The sequence below is a fragment of the Salmo salar genome, chromosome 03, assembly GCF_965601325.2.
Source record: "Salmo salar chromosome 03, fSalSal1, whole genome shotgun sequence".
Taxonomy (NCBI): Eukaryota; Metazoa; Chordata; class Actinopteri; order Salmoniformes; family Salmonidae; genus Salmo; species Salmo salar.
This window is the reverse complement of record NC_138293.1, coordinates 68,500,256-68,511,972: the sequence shown is the minus strand read 5'-3', so window position 1 is coordinate 68,511,972 and position 11,717 is coordinate 68,500,256. Positions and strand designations below refer to the sequence as shown.

Sequence of the window (11,717 nt, the reverse complement as noted above, 5' to 3'; positions counted from 1 at the left end):
CATCGTTCTGGTCTCAGAGTGTCTTCGGTGTCTGACATCCTTACACCCCCTCTTCTTTCTGCCTTCTAACTTCAGCCCAGTGGTATGTGGTTTTGTGTTTTGGGAACAGACATGAAATGCAGCACATTGACCCCCAGACACTCCAGAGCTGCCTGCCTTCATGCTGATCGCCTGATGGTTTGAGAAACAGCCAACAGCCCAGGTCACCAGGACTCAAGGAGTTTTACAAGATTAGCCCAATCACTAACCACGTTGGAATTTGGAAACTATTTGCTGGCACATCAAGGCTTTGTCAATTCTTGGGCATTCCTGACGAGGCTGTATCCTTTTGGAGTGTCCAGCAGTGCAACCCCCCGCCCACCCCCCCTAACCCCCTCCATCTAACTCCCTGTTCCAAGCTCTTGCTGGCTGGGATGGATGGCAATACTATGTAGACATCAAGACCTACAATCTAGGGAAAAAAGGGTTCCAAAAGGGTTCTTCGGGTGTCCTCATAGGAGAACCCTTTTGGATTCCATGATGAAACCTCTGTGGAAGGGGTTCTACATGGAACCCAAAAGTGTTCTACCTGGAACCAAAAAGGGTTCTTGAAAGGTTTCTCGTATGGGGACAGTCAAATAACCATTTTAGGTTCTAGATAGCACCTTTTTCAAGAGTGTACAAATAATTAGTGGCACGTTTTTGTATTGGCCTAAAAAACATCCTAACTTCAGGAATTAAAATAAAGAGAAGGTATCAACTGAATTTAAAAGCCAGAGTTGATTAACAACCACATTCTATTTGTTAATTAGAAAAGAAAATACAATTAATTTATGCATCATAAAGGCGTTTGCTGCTGCAACAGTACAGCGATTGCTGTGCATAAAAGACTTCCAAGTCTCCTCCCCATTTATTTCTTACGGTGAACGTTTGTTGAAGGCGTCATTCAAATCCTGATTTGACAACTGTTTTGTCACTCACGTTCCTGCGGCGCAACTCTGTCTCTCCATCCCATCTTCCAGCGAAACAATTTCTAAGCAGCATCGCAACACCTCTGCACAGCACATTATGGACTTTACTGGAAACATTTTAATACATCGAAACATATCAAAGAAGACAAGGGTGGCACACATTGAAAATACTATTTTCTATATACCTTTTCCCTTCATAGTTTATGGAGCGATAGCGAACTTTCAGCGGATTTTATGGTAAGATTACATCGGATAAATTATTACATAGTCTGTACTTCGTATGGAAATTACTTTATTCACATATCTTTATCCTAACTGCTGATACATTATTATTGTAGGCTAATGCATAAATAAACTGTAAAGTAAAGACAAATTGAAACAATTTGTTTTCAATTTAGTTGCTGATGGTGGGGGCAATGTACTGGTATAAATCACGTTGATCAGTCCCTTAAATTTTGTATCAAATCTGTAACGTATAGTAATTTTCTACATCGAGACAAGGTAGAGTGTCGGAAATTCTAGACAGGAGTTGGGACCAGTGAATGTTCTCAGTCCAGTTACCAAAATATCATTAGAAATTCACATTGTTATTGTGTTTCAGTGATTATAATTTCAAGTAGGCTACAGGAAGGTAGGCTAATTATTTTCGAGTCTGGGACCATCATCTCTTATGCATTAAGGTTTTATTGTGTCTGTGTGCGCGCTCGTGAGTGCGCTCGTGAGCGTGTGTGTCACCAACAAGGGAAGCTCTGGAAATCCAATCTCTGCGGGAGATAACGTTGTGTTTGTGTTTTGATATTTTCTTTCTCTAATCCAATTTCTGGCCCCTTACATACTTACATTCTCAACATCCCCAGGTGCATGCTGTAGAATGAACCTAAAACCAGACCACTCATCTTGGCTGCATGTACATGTTTAAGAAACTGTAAATCAGATTTAACTTACAAAATGAGGTCCAAGTTGATTAACATTGATTGATTTCCTCTGAATGCGTGCACCCCTACATCAGGAAATGACTACCCACTGCCAGTATTCAGAATGATGTGTAAATAGAACAAGAGTAACCAAAAGCCTAATTCATTGTCCTGTAACGCATCGACTATGTAATTTAAAATCAATGCTCTCGCTCATATAAATTCTATAGGGGTTAATTATTTCACAAACAGGTGTCTTAAAACCTCTGCGGCTTTCAATTGGACCCCAAGAAACCCAATACTTCGAAACAGTGAAATCAATTGGCTACTGCTGGTGTGTCATGGCACAACTGTACTGAGATCCTGCCAGCATCACAGGCCAGTGAATAGTGAGGCTTACCTCACACAATCACTCTGCTAATAACTGATCTGAGTGCAGCAAGAAGGGAGCAGCAGCAAAACACTCATCATAAGAGGTTCCCTTATAGCGACATTTCTGATGGTATTTCTGTAAATGGCCTCTACTGATGTTTGCTATGTGGAAGTTTAGAGAGCAAACACTCTCTGGTCTGGTGGTCTAACATGCTATTGAAATGGAATAGGGATGTATTTACACTCCACTGTTGTTCTGACTTATTGCCCCTCTGTTGTGTTAACATACAGTAAGTATGGTCAAGACGACACTGGTTAATGACGAGAGAAAGTGTTGGGAAATGAACATCTTTGGAGATTTATTTGAGCATTAGGCAATGCAGTGTTAAATTGTTGCAATGTACTGCATCAAGGGAATTATGGGGAGGGAGGACTATGTACACACACACACACACACACACACACACACACACACACACACACACACACACACACACACACACACACACACACACACACACACACACACACACACACACACACACACACACACACACACACACACACACACAGACAGTCACCACACCACTAGGGGACCTGGCAGACCTTCTATAGCCACGTCGCAAAAGTAGATCCTCGTAAACTAAGTAACAATATTTGGAGTCATGCGTCTTAACCCACAGCCTGGTGGTGCAATGCTCTAAAGCAGGGATCATCAACTAGACACTGCTGTGGGACGATTTTTTCTTGAGCAGATGTATATTTTTGGAATAAAACAAAATCATTTCAAACAATACTTACATTTGTATATGATCACGTGTCTCTCTATGATGTATGGGAATACCTGCAAACAGATTTCCAAAATTAAAATCACTTGGAGCTGATTTCCTCCTTTTTTATGTCCAACAATTATTTTTTTCTTCATAAATCTTGGGGGGGGGGGGGGGGGGGGGGTGAAAACCCGTGGGCGGGGTTGAAAGGGACCAGGACTCTCCAGTGGAAGCAGCCTCAGAGCTGACCCACTGTGGCAGAACCGTCATAGTGCAGTGCTCAGTTCTGCAATTTGCGGGCTTTGTGGTACCAGCTGTTCCTCTGAAGACTTAAACCCATTTACTGGGCAAGCAGGAGGACACAGAGAGGGGAAAGACGAAAGAAGAAAGAAAGAAAGAAAGAAAGAAAGAAAGAAAGAAAGAAAGAAAGAAAGAAAGAAAGAGGCAAGGAAAGAGTGACGAGAGAGAAAAAAGAGTAAAGGGAGACAGAATGAAAACATTGACAAGAAAGGGAGATTAAAAATGTTTCCATTCAGAGCTTTAGGTCCTTTATTTGATTTAATGAAGCGTGTCCGGCTGTCTTCCCCTCACACACTGCTCCCATTAGAGTTTCAGATCGCCATGCCTCCCTCCCTCCCTCCATAGTTTAGATACAATCAGACAGGCTGCCCTCGCCAGCCTTGCGGCATAACTCATCTTGTTTACGGATGTGCGCCGGTACAATTAAACAATAAATATAATGTTTAGCAGAGCCATGCATCTCCCTGTGCGTCTTTAACCAGTCCATGTACTGTATAAAGAGCCTGCAGTGGATTCCTGATCTGCAGTAGAGGGTTTATGAGCACAGAGGCATCTAAAAGCTCACAGAAAGTTGTGGAAATACTGATAAAGAGAGGGAGAGATGGGACCGTGTAAAATGTCAGGGTAGGAGAAGGAGGTAGCCATTTAGTGTGAGATTAGGAGAGCTTGCAGAGGTGCTATAAGAGACAGAGACACCCACTGTGAACGATAGGAGTGGCAACTAGCCAGGGACAGGCATCCCTTACAACAGATTGGTTTTGACGCAACAGGCAACCAGCCAGCATCGACCGTCCCTCCTCCCTGCCACTCGCACGCTACCGTCGCAGACGACTAATCAGCCTCTTAATTGAATTGCAGCTAATCGTTAATGAGAAGACGAAACAGTACAGGCGCCAACGACAAACATCCTCAGTCCTCCTTCCCCCTTTCCTTCCCCCACTATCCTAAGCCCGAGTAGCAGCAGCCACAGGTCCCTTTACTCCAAATGAGACACCACGTCACACTGACAGGCCATGACACTAATCCTCAGAGACGCTGTGGAGCAGTTAGCCAAAGCCACATGGGGCAAAGTTAGGTGTTCACTTCCTCAGCATGCAGGAAGAACATGGCAGACTAGAGTAGGCCTACATAAACATGGCTACCTTGTACCTACACAGTCCTGAAGTGCCTTAAATACAGTTAGTGGTGTAAAAATAAAGGTACATTGTAACTGTAGAATACAGAATTATGTCATTCCGCATTCTTCCTAGGGTGTCAGTTTAGTTAAGAGGGTTTGAGACAAACCTGACAATTAAACAATTAAGATTCTATAAAGCAGGGATCATCAACTAGATTCAGCCGCGGACTGATTTTATTTCTTGAGCGGATAGTCAGGGGGCCGGAACATAATTACAAATCATTTGTAGACTGAAAATTGACCACAAGAAGCCTAAAAAGATATAATGTTTGACCAAAACATAATCACATTACATTTTTATTAAATCACACATCTCTCTACTGTGCATGGGAATACTTTGGAACAGATTTCCAAAATCACTTGGAGCTGATTTTCTGGTGTTTTTACAGTCCTTTATGCTATGCTTTTTTTTCTTCTCAGAAAACGGGAGGACGAATAAAATCACCTGAACCCTGCTGTAAAGACATTTGTGAGAAGTGGTCTTGTTGAAATGGATATATTGCATTTGGAGTCTGACAATGACATGCAAGGCTCTCTAAAAATGTTTTGTGGTGCTCTCTTATTTTGGAAAACAACTCACATACCAAAGAAAATCCATTTTATGACCTGTTGGCCGTTAGAAGTGACTCATGAGCCAAAACTGGGTGAAAAGAAGCATTCCCAAAATAAGTCAATCTAGATGTTCAGCAACCGGACACATTTATGTGACCCCATTTATGTGTCCTATTAATGGTTGCCTTTTCTCTAACTCTGTAACTCTTTGTGAAGTCTTCTCCAGGCAGCCCTGACGTGGTCTGAATGAAGAAAGAGAGAGGAGCCACTTACCTGTATCTCAAAACACTATCTGGATTGTGGGAGGCAGAGAACGAGGGAGGAATGGAGGGAGGGATTATAAACTAATCCAGGACACAGCCAATCCCAGAGGAGCTCCTTTTCTTCCAAGACACAGACAAAACAGTCGCACGGATTACTGCACTTTAGTGTATTGCCTTTTTTTATAAAGCATTATCCCTTTTGTATGGTGTTTCATTGTCTCTAAATGCCTGGTGTCCCGGGCCTGTGGTAAATTTGCTGAACTGTACAACAAAGGATAAAAGAGGACAAAAGTCCCGGTGAGAGGGAAACGAAGTGACAGGATGTCCCATGGACTGTGTGGTGCCACACGCAGATAAAGCGCTTTAGTGGAGACGACATGTGTGAACGGACCCACTGCTCTTTCTGCTGGGTTTCAGAGGGACTGAAAGCTGACCACCCCTGTGGACGGTACATTCAAGATCAAACTTCTATGAGGGAATACTAAAACGACTGAGTGGCTAGTGAGTGACAGGTTGGAGATATTTTAGTTTTTGATTACAGGGGAGTATAAGGTGAGGTTGCTTTCAAAGCAGGATTACAAATGAGTTTCTGGAAACACTTACTGTATCTGAAGGGAAGAAGGACTTGATTGAGGAGACTTGCGGCAGCCTAGAAACCTCCATCACTAACTGGAAGGATCTGAGTTGTCAGTTAAGTGACTAAGTATCAAGTGTGTGTTTTGGTATTTGAGTGCAGTGTGTTCATGTGTGTAGCTGCATTAGAGAAGATTATTAGCTGACAATCAAAGGTGTCAGCCTATTGAGTCACTCCTCAATAAGCCATATCTAAAGTTACCTGGTTGGTGAGAGTTGTTGTCTTGGTGTTGTCTTCGTGTTGAAGCCTGTAGTGGTAAGAAGAGACAGCACTGGGTGAGAGTGAAGTGGTAATAAAGTGTGTTTTAAAGCTGACACAATCCCATTACAGTTCCTTAACAAGTTATTTATAATCTCCAACAAGTTTATTGGACAGAGCACACAAGGCCAAGCAGCTTAAACATAACCACTTTCAGATGTATAACACAGCCTAACTCCTATCTACTGTACTGTACCAAGTCGAGAAGGAATTTTAACTAGGTTTACAGAAAACTAACTATTTCTTCTCATTTTACGAGGATCTCGTAAACCTCTGGCAAGGTGATTAGTGTCTAGATGGGTGGGATGTTGGTTAACTGTTTGTAAACAAGACCTTGGATGGTTTTCACAGAAAGGGGTCTCTAGGTAACACTGCTGGCAGTCCAGCCTTGACAGAAGACATTGGTGCTCATTTTAAAGGAAATAGGTATAGACTTCAGTTTGGACTGATCCTAAAAAGAGAAGAACAAGAATATTTTTTTTGTAAAGCCTCATTGCTTACCTTTGAGAGAGAAGTTTAAGGACCTGTATATTTTTGTTGCTGAAGGGAAAGGTGCGTTTAAGTGACATAATTATAGAAATTGTTATGCACGTCTAAGATTGATTTAGCTCTAGAAACGTTCACAGGTCTGAGCTTGCCAACAGAGAGAGCATGATAGTTATATTGTTAGTGTTCATAAGTAGAAACACAAGTTCAAAATAACAGTCAGGCACTACTCCAATCCACAAAGAGTGAAATGTATTTTGTCTGATGGACAGAATATGAGCATCTCTTGGTATTCTCTCACTCTTTCACTGCACAAATACTGGATGAGTTATCTTTCACTGTCATTTTATATTTGGAGCTGCAACTGGATATATTTTCTGAACTGACATTCAAAAACCCACCGTCTGGAAAAAGCCTAGTGGATCCCAAGCTCTCAGACCACATAGGCTGTGGTTATTCCAGAATCCCTGGGATGTGTCAATCCTCCTCTTTTTATTCCTCATGACTGAAAGCTGCTGGGAAGGAGGACAGGATTTCTTTGAGGCTGGAGTCATTCTAAAGCACAGAATTGGCCCTGAGAGAGAAAGCTTTGAATGTTGACTGACTCCAATAGATAACCATCATTCAGCTGAAAACTTCAGTGGGACTTCCTAAAGCCAAACTGCAGGCTTACGCTCGATGAATAGCTGGCACTTGCTGCCGTGTGGAGAATGTATTCTACACACATTCTCAGCACATCATTTGTGTTTTTCGTTTTTTTAAGGATCCAGAAAGTTGTTTAAGTGTCTTTTAACACTCATTTTACATTGGAAAAGTTGACTGATTTCTTACTGGATTTTTTATCCCCCTGATTAATTATATTTAAAGGGTATTCATCTCTGCTACCATGAGTCTGGGAAAACTGCCAGGGATTAAAGGCCTAGTGTCGGGCTCTCAGGGGAAGAGGCGCTTTAAGAGTGAACTCTCCGTGGACATGATCAGCCCACCGCTCCCAGATTTTCGCCACACCATGCACGTGGGCCGTGGTGGCGATGTGTTCGGAGACACCTCCTTCCTTAGCAACCATGGGGGCAAAGGGGAACCAGTGAGCCCCGATTCAGCCACCAGCAGCACGAAGACCACCCGCTTCTTTTCCCGCACCCTGAGGCATGTACGCCGGTCCCCTGTGCCCCGTGCCAGGATTGGTTCCCGTGACCTTTCACCCCCACCGCCTCCTGTCTCACCCATCATCAAGAACGCCATCTCACTGCCCCAGCTGAACATTGACATGCCCAACGGCTACCAGAGGGTGCTGTTCCCCAGCTCAGTGAGCTCCCCAGATACCTCCCTCTACAGCTACGGTAAGAACATCTGTAATGGGAAAAAGCACATACTGTATTGGACACACACACACATGCATGCACGCACACACACACACACACACAGGTTGCCATTTCCTCTTCTCAAACCTCCAAACAGTCAACAAACAGAGTCATCTGCAATTACCTTGGTTACACCTGTGCATAATTACGCCTATAAACACTAACAAACACAGCTGGGGAGAGAAAGATACCGAGAGGGCATTTCCTGTCATCTTTTGTGTTTGTGTGCTGCTTGACTGCACCGCATAAACCCAACACTCATCATCTCCCTTTTAAAGGTTTCGCTGTACCACAGTTTCACTGCTGGTACAGCGAAACTGTGTGTTCAGGGGTAGGGTTTTTTAGAACAGTATGTGGGATGTCTGGAATTCCCCCCAGCCACTGGAATAGTTACCCAACTCAGATGGAATGTACCCAAATAAAGAGAACCAACAGAAGGCACAGAGAGCTAGATGATCAACAGGTTAACTCACACTGTACCACCCCTTACTGTGATGTACATGTTCATTTGTATATTCTGGTCATTTCTTTAGCTCTTCTTTCTTTCCTCTCCTGTCCCATTTTCCTCTCATTCCTTTTCTACTCTCCACGTCATCAATTGTTTTTAACTTTAAGTTCCTTTCTCTTTCCCACTCTGTTATCCTCTTTATATGTCTTTCTGGGTCCTCCTCTCACTTCTCTTTCAGTAGCGGCTGAGAACTGTCCACTATGCATAAAACCAAGCCCCCCACCCCACCCCAGGGAGCATTCAGAACCAGGAGCCAGTGAAGTCATGGCGCTGTGGAATGTGTGTGGGTTGGGCTGGTGCTCTGAAAATACTAAACACCTTGCTTGTTTTATACTGTCACCCTCTGGCCAATGTGGCAAACTGCAAGGCTCCCTGACATTATTTTCAATGCGCTTCTTTGAAAGTTGGTTTCTCTGTCTAATGAAAGTAATTGGATATTATACTGTAGATGCATTAATAGAATCAACAATGGCCTTTTTCAAGGCATGAACTGTTCTAAAAATGTTTTACATGTTAATATGTTTTTCTCCTTCCTGTCTGCAGGTCTGCAGTCTGGTTTCGTAACACTACCCCGCCACTCCCGCCTTGATAAACACCTACAGGATGGCACCGGACTGTTCGCTCAGGACTTTAGCTGTGGCTCGCTCCCAGACAACGACGGCTTCGCGCTGACGCGCTCCGACTCCTTCAACTCGTTCACAGTGGACCTTGGCCCCTCCCTCATGAGTGAGGTTCTGGACATGATTGACAGCCCCAGTTGCCTCACTATGCCCAATCACAACTGGGAGTTGGGGGAAGAGGAGGAAGAGGAGGAGCAGAGCTCTGTGTTTGAGCTGGCTGTGCAGAGCCCCATGCTAAGCTCATCAAACCCTTCTATGTCAAGCACTCCTCTCAAAGTGAATGTGAACAACAGGGGGCGCTCTTGCAGCTCAGAGTGGCCAGAGGGAGAGGAGGAGGATGAGAGGTCTCTTAAGATGCCAGACGCATCTATGGGGTCTCCTACACAGGTAGAACCAGTTATGGAAGCTGAGAGGTTCCAGAGGGCAGCTGACGTGCTGGCGCGTCACTACGGAGGAGGCTCCTTCTCCAGGAGTCATTGCAGCGATTCTGCCTCCTCCTCCTCCTCACCCCTCAGCCAGCCTAAAGCCCCTTACGCCTTCCCTGAGGAAGAGGAGATCAAAGTCTGAAACATTTACCAAATGTCTATCATTGTGAGGAGAAGAACCCTTTTGATCATTAGACTACTTACTGGGTGACCTTGGTTCTGAATCCTTGCACTCAAGACCTTCAGAGGGACCCGTGTTTTTCTATAAACCTTTTACATGAATGATTTGAATTGGAAAGCTCCTCCTCATAATGATAAGAGCTCTCTTGTCTACCATCTAACAACTGGATCAGTACTGTCTCTTGTTCAGTTCTAGAGAAGCTTGTGTAGAGTTTCTCAGACATGATCTGACAGCAACATTGGACAGGGTACATATAAAAAACAACCTTTAAAACATGACAGGTTTCATTCTATCTTCATAAGAAATATACCTTATACTAAGCAGATTCCATTAAACTGTCATTAAATTCTGGGATGGAACAATCTCTTGATATTGCGCAACTCCGTGCAATAGCAGCTGCAGTACAACAGTCACACTAGACGCCGTACAACAACCAGAAGGAAGGACACAGGGATCATGAGCCAAGGCTGTGTCTGTCAAAACCCCTCATAGTGGTCATTCACAGACATGCCACATGGATGTAAGGAACATAATACGTTTTATTTTTAGAAGACAAAGGTAGGATTTCCAGCCTAATGACACACTCCTGTGAAAAAGGATTGAAAAGGGAAATAAAACATGACTATCTGCAAAACTATTTGTAACAGTATGTGGATACTAAAGGGACAATACATTTTGTTTTGTTTGATTTAGTTTCTATCCACCTGACCTAAATTGACATATCGTCAGTGACAAAATCATCTATGTTTTTTATTCAGAGTTCAGTGGTCACAGTTTTTACTTTCAGTTAGACCTAACACAAAGCCAGTTTCATAATTTATCATTTCCTTAGAAAAGTTTGAAAGGAATAAAGCTTTTCTCACTAATATCTGGAATAATATCTGAGATTGCAATGCATGCTAAAGTTGAAATGAAGGGTGTGCCCTGTAAAATGTATTTGGGTTACACAGCCCTATAATCGTTTAAACCTATAGCTGCCTTACAGTGATAGTTATTGTCAAGTACTTTTTCCAAGTATGTTTGTTCTCAGTGTTATGTTCATACATGTGAGTATACATTTTTTTTAAATAACAAGGAAACAAATGCATACAGGCACTCTACTTAAAATGACCAGTACAGACTTGTATGTGATGTCACATATGAATACAGTATGTATACGGAATGAAATACGACTGTATAATTTGATCCATTTACCAGTAGCTGTCGTAGCAGTCATATTCTTAATAAATACCGTTTTTTAATAAGCATGGTTCTGTCCTTTTTGACACATTGAGTAGATAACGAAAATATACAGAAACAAGCAACAGTGATTTTCAACCAGGAATGGATATTCACTATAGACCAGGGGTAACTTGATTCAGCCATGGGACGATTTATTTCTGAGTGAATAGGGGGCCGAAACATAATGATAATAATTTGTACACTACAAATTGACCACAAGTAAGACCAGATAGATATTGTATTTGGAAATAACATTATCATTTCATACCATACATTGAGACACTATCACGTGTCTCTCTACTTATTCAAGGGAATACTTGGGAACAGATTTACTAGATTAACATCATAATTTGTACTAAAAACTACATTAGACATACAAAGTATGCAATACTATATTGTCCCTTCATTCAGATGTAGAAGCTAAAACACTCAAATTCCACTTTCTGAGATCCCAATGACTAAGAATGAGGACTCCATGGCACCTGTTTTATAGGACTGGGCAGAGCTGATTTTAGTTCAGAGCTGAGACACTGCATCTCTTCCTCTCTCTCTGTCAACTACTTCCTGCACACACACACCTGAGGTTATCTTGGTGCAAGTAAGATGACATTCCACAAAAGCATTCACAGACAAGCACATGTATAAATACAAATGCACTTTTACATCTACCCACCACAGCCACACACACATAATGCTATGCAATTTCTCAGAGCAAACTAAACTCA

General features: G+C 42.6%; 1 protein-coding gene across 1 annotated transcript; it reads left to right on the top strand.

Annotated features, from left to right (window-relative positions):
* The first annotated feature begins 929 nt into the window (after positions 1-929).
* LOC106601231 (cdc42 effector protein 1) lies at positions 930-11,015 on the top strand. Its single transcript, XM_014193273.3, has 3 exons — positions 930-1,187; positions 5,252-8,016; positions 9,089-11,015. Exons 2-3 carry the CDS (start codon positions 7,563-7,565, stop codon positions 9,730-9,732), a joined length of 1,098 nt encoding a protein of 365 aa, XP_014048748.1. The 5' UTR covers positions 930-1,187; positions 5,252-7,562; the 3' UTR covers positions 9,733-11,015.
* Positions 11,016-11,717: the final 702 nt, after the last annotated feature.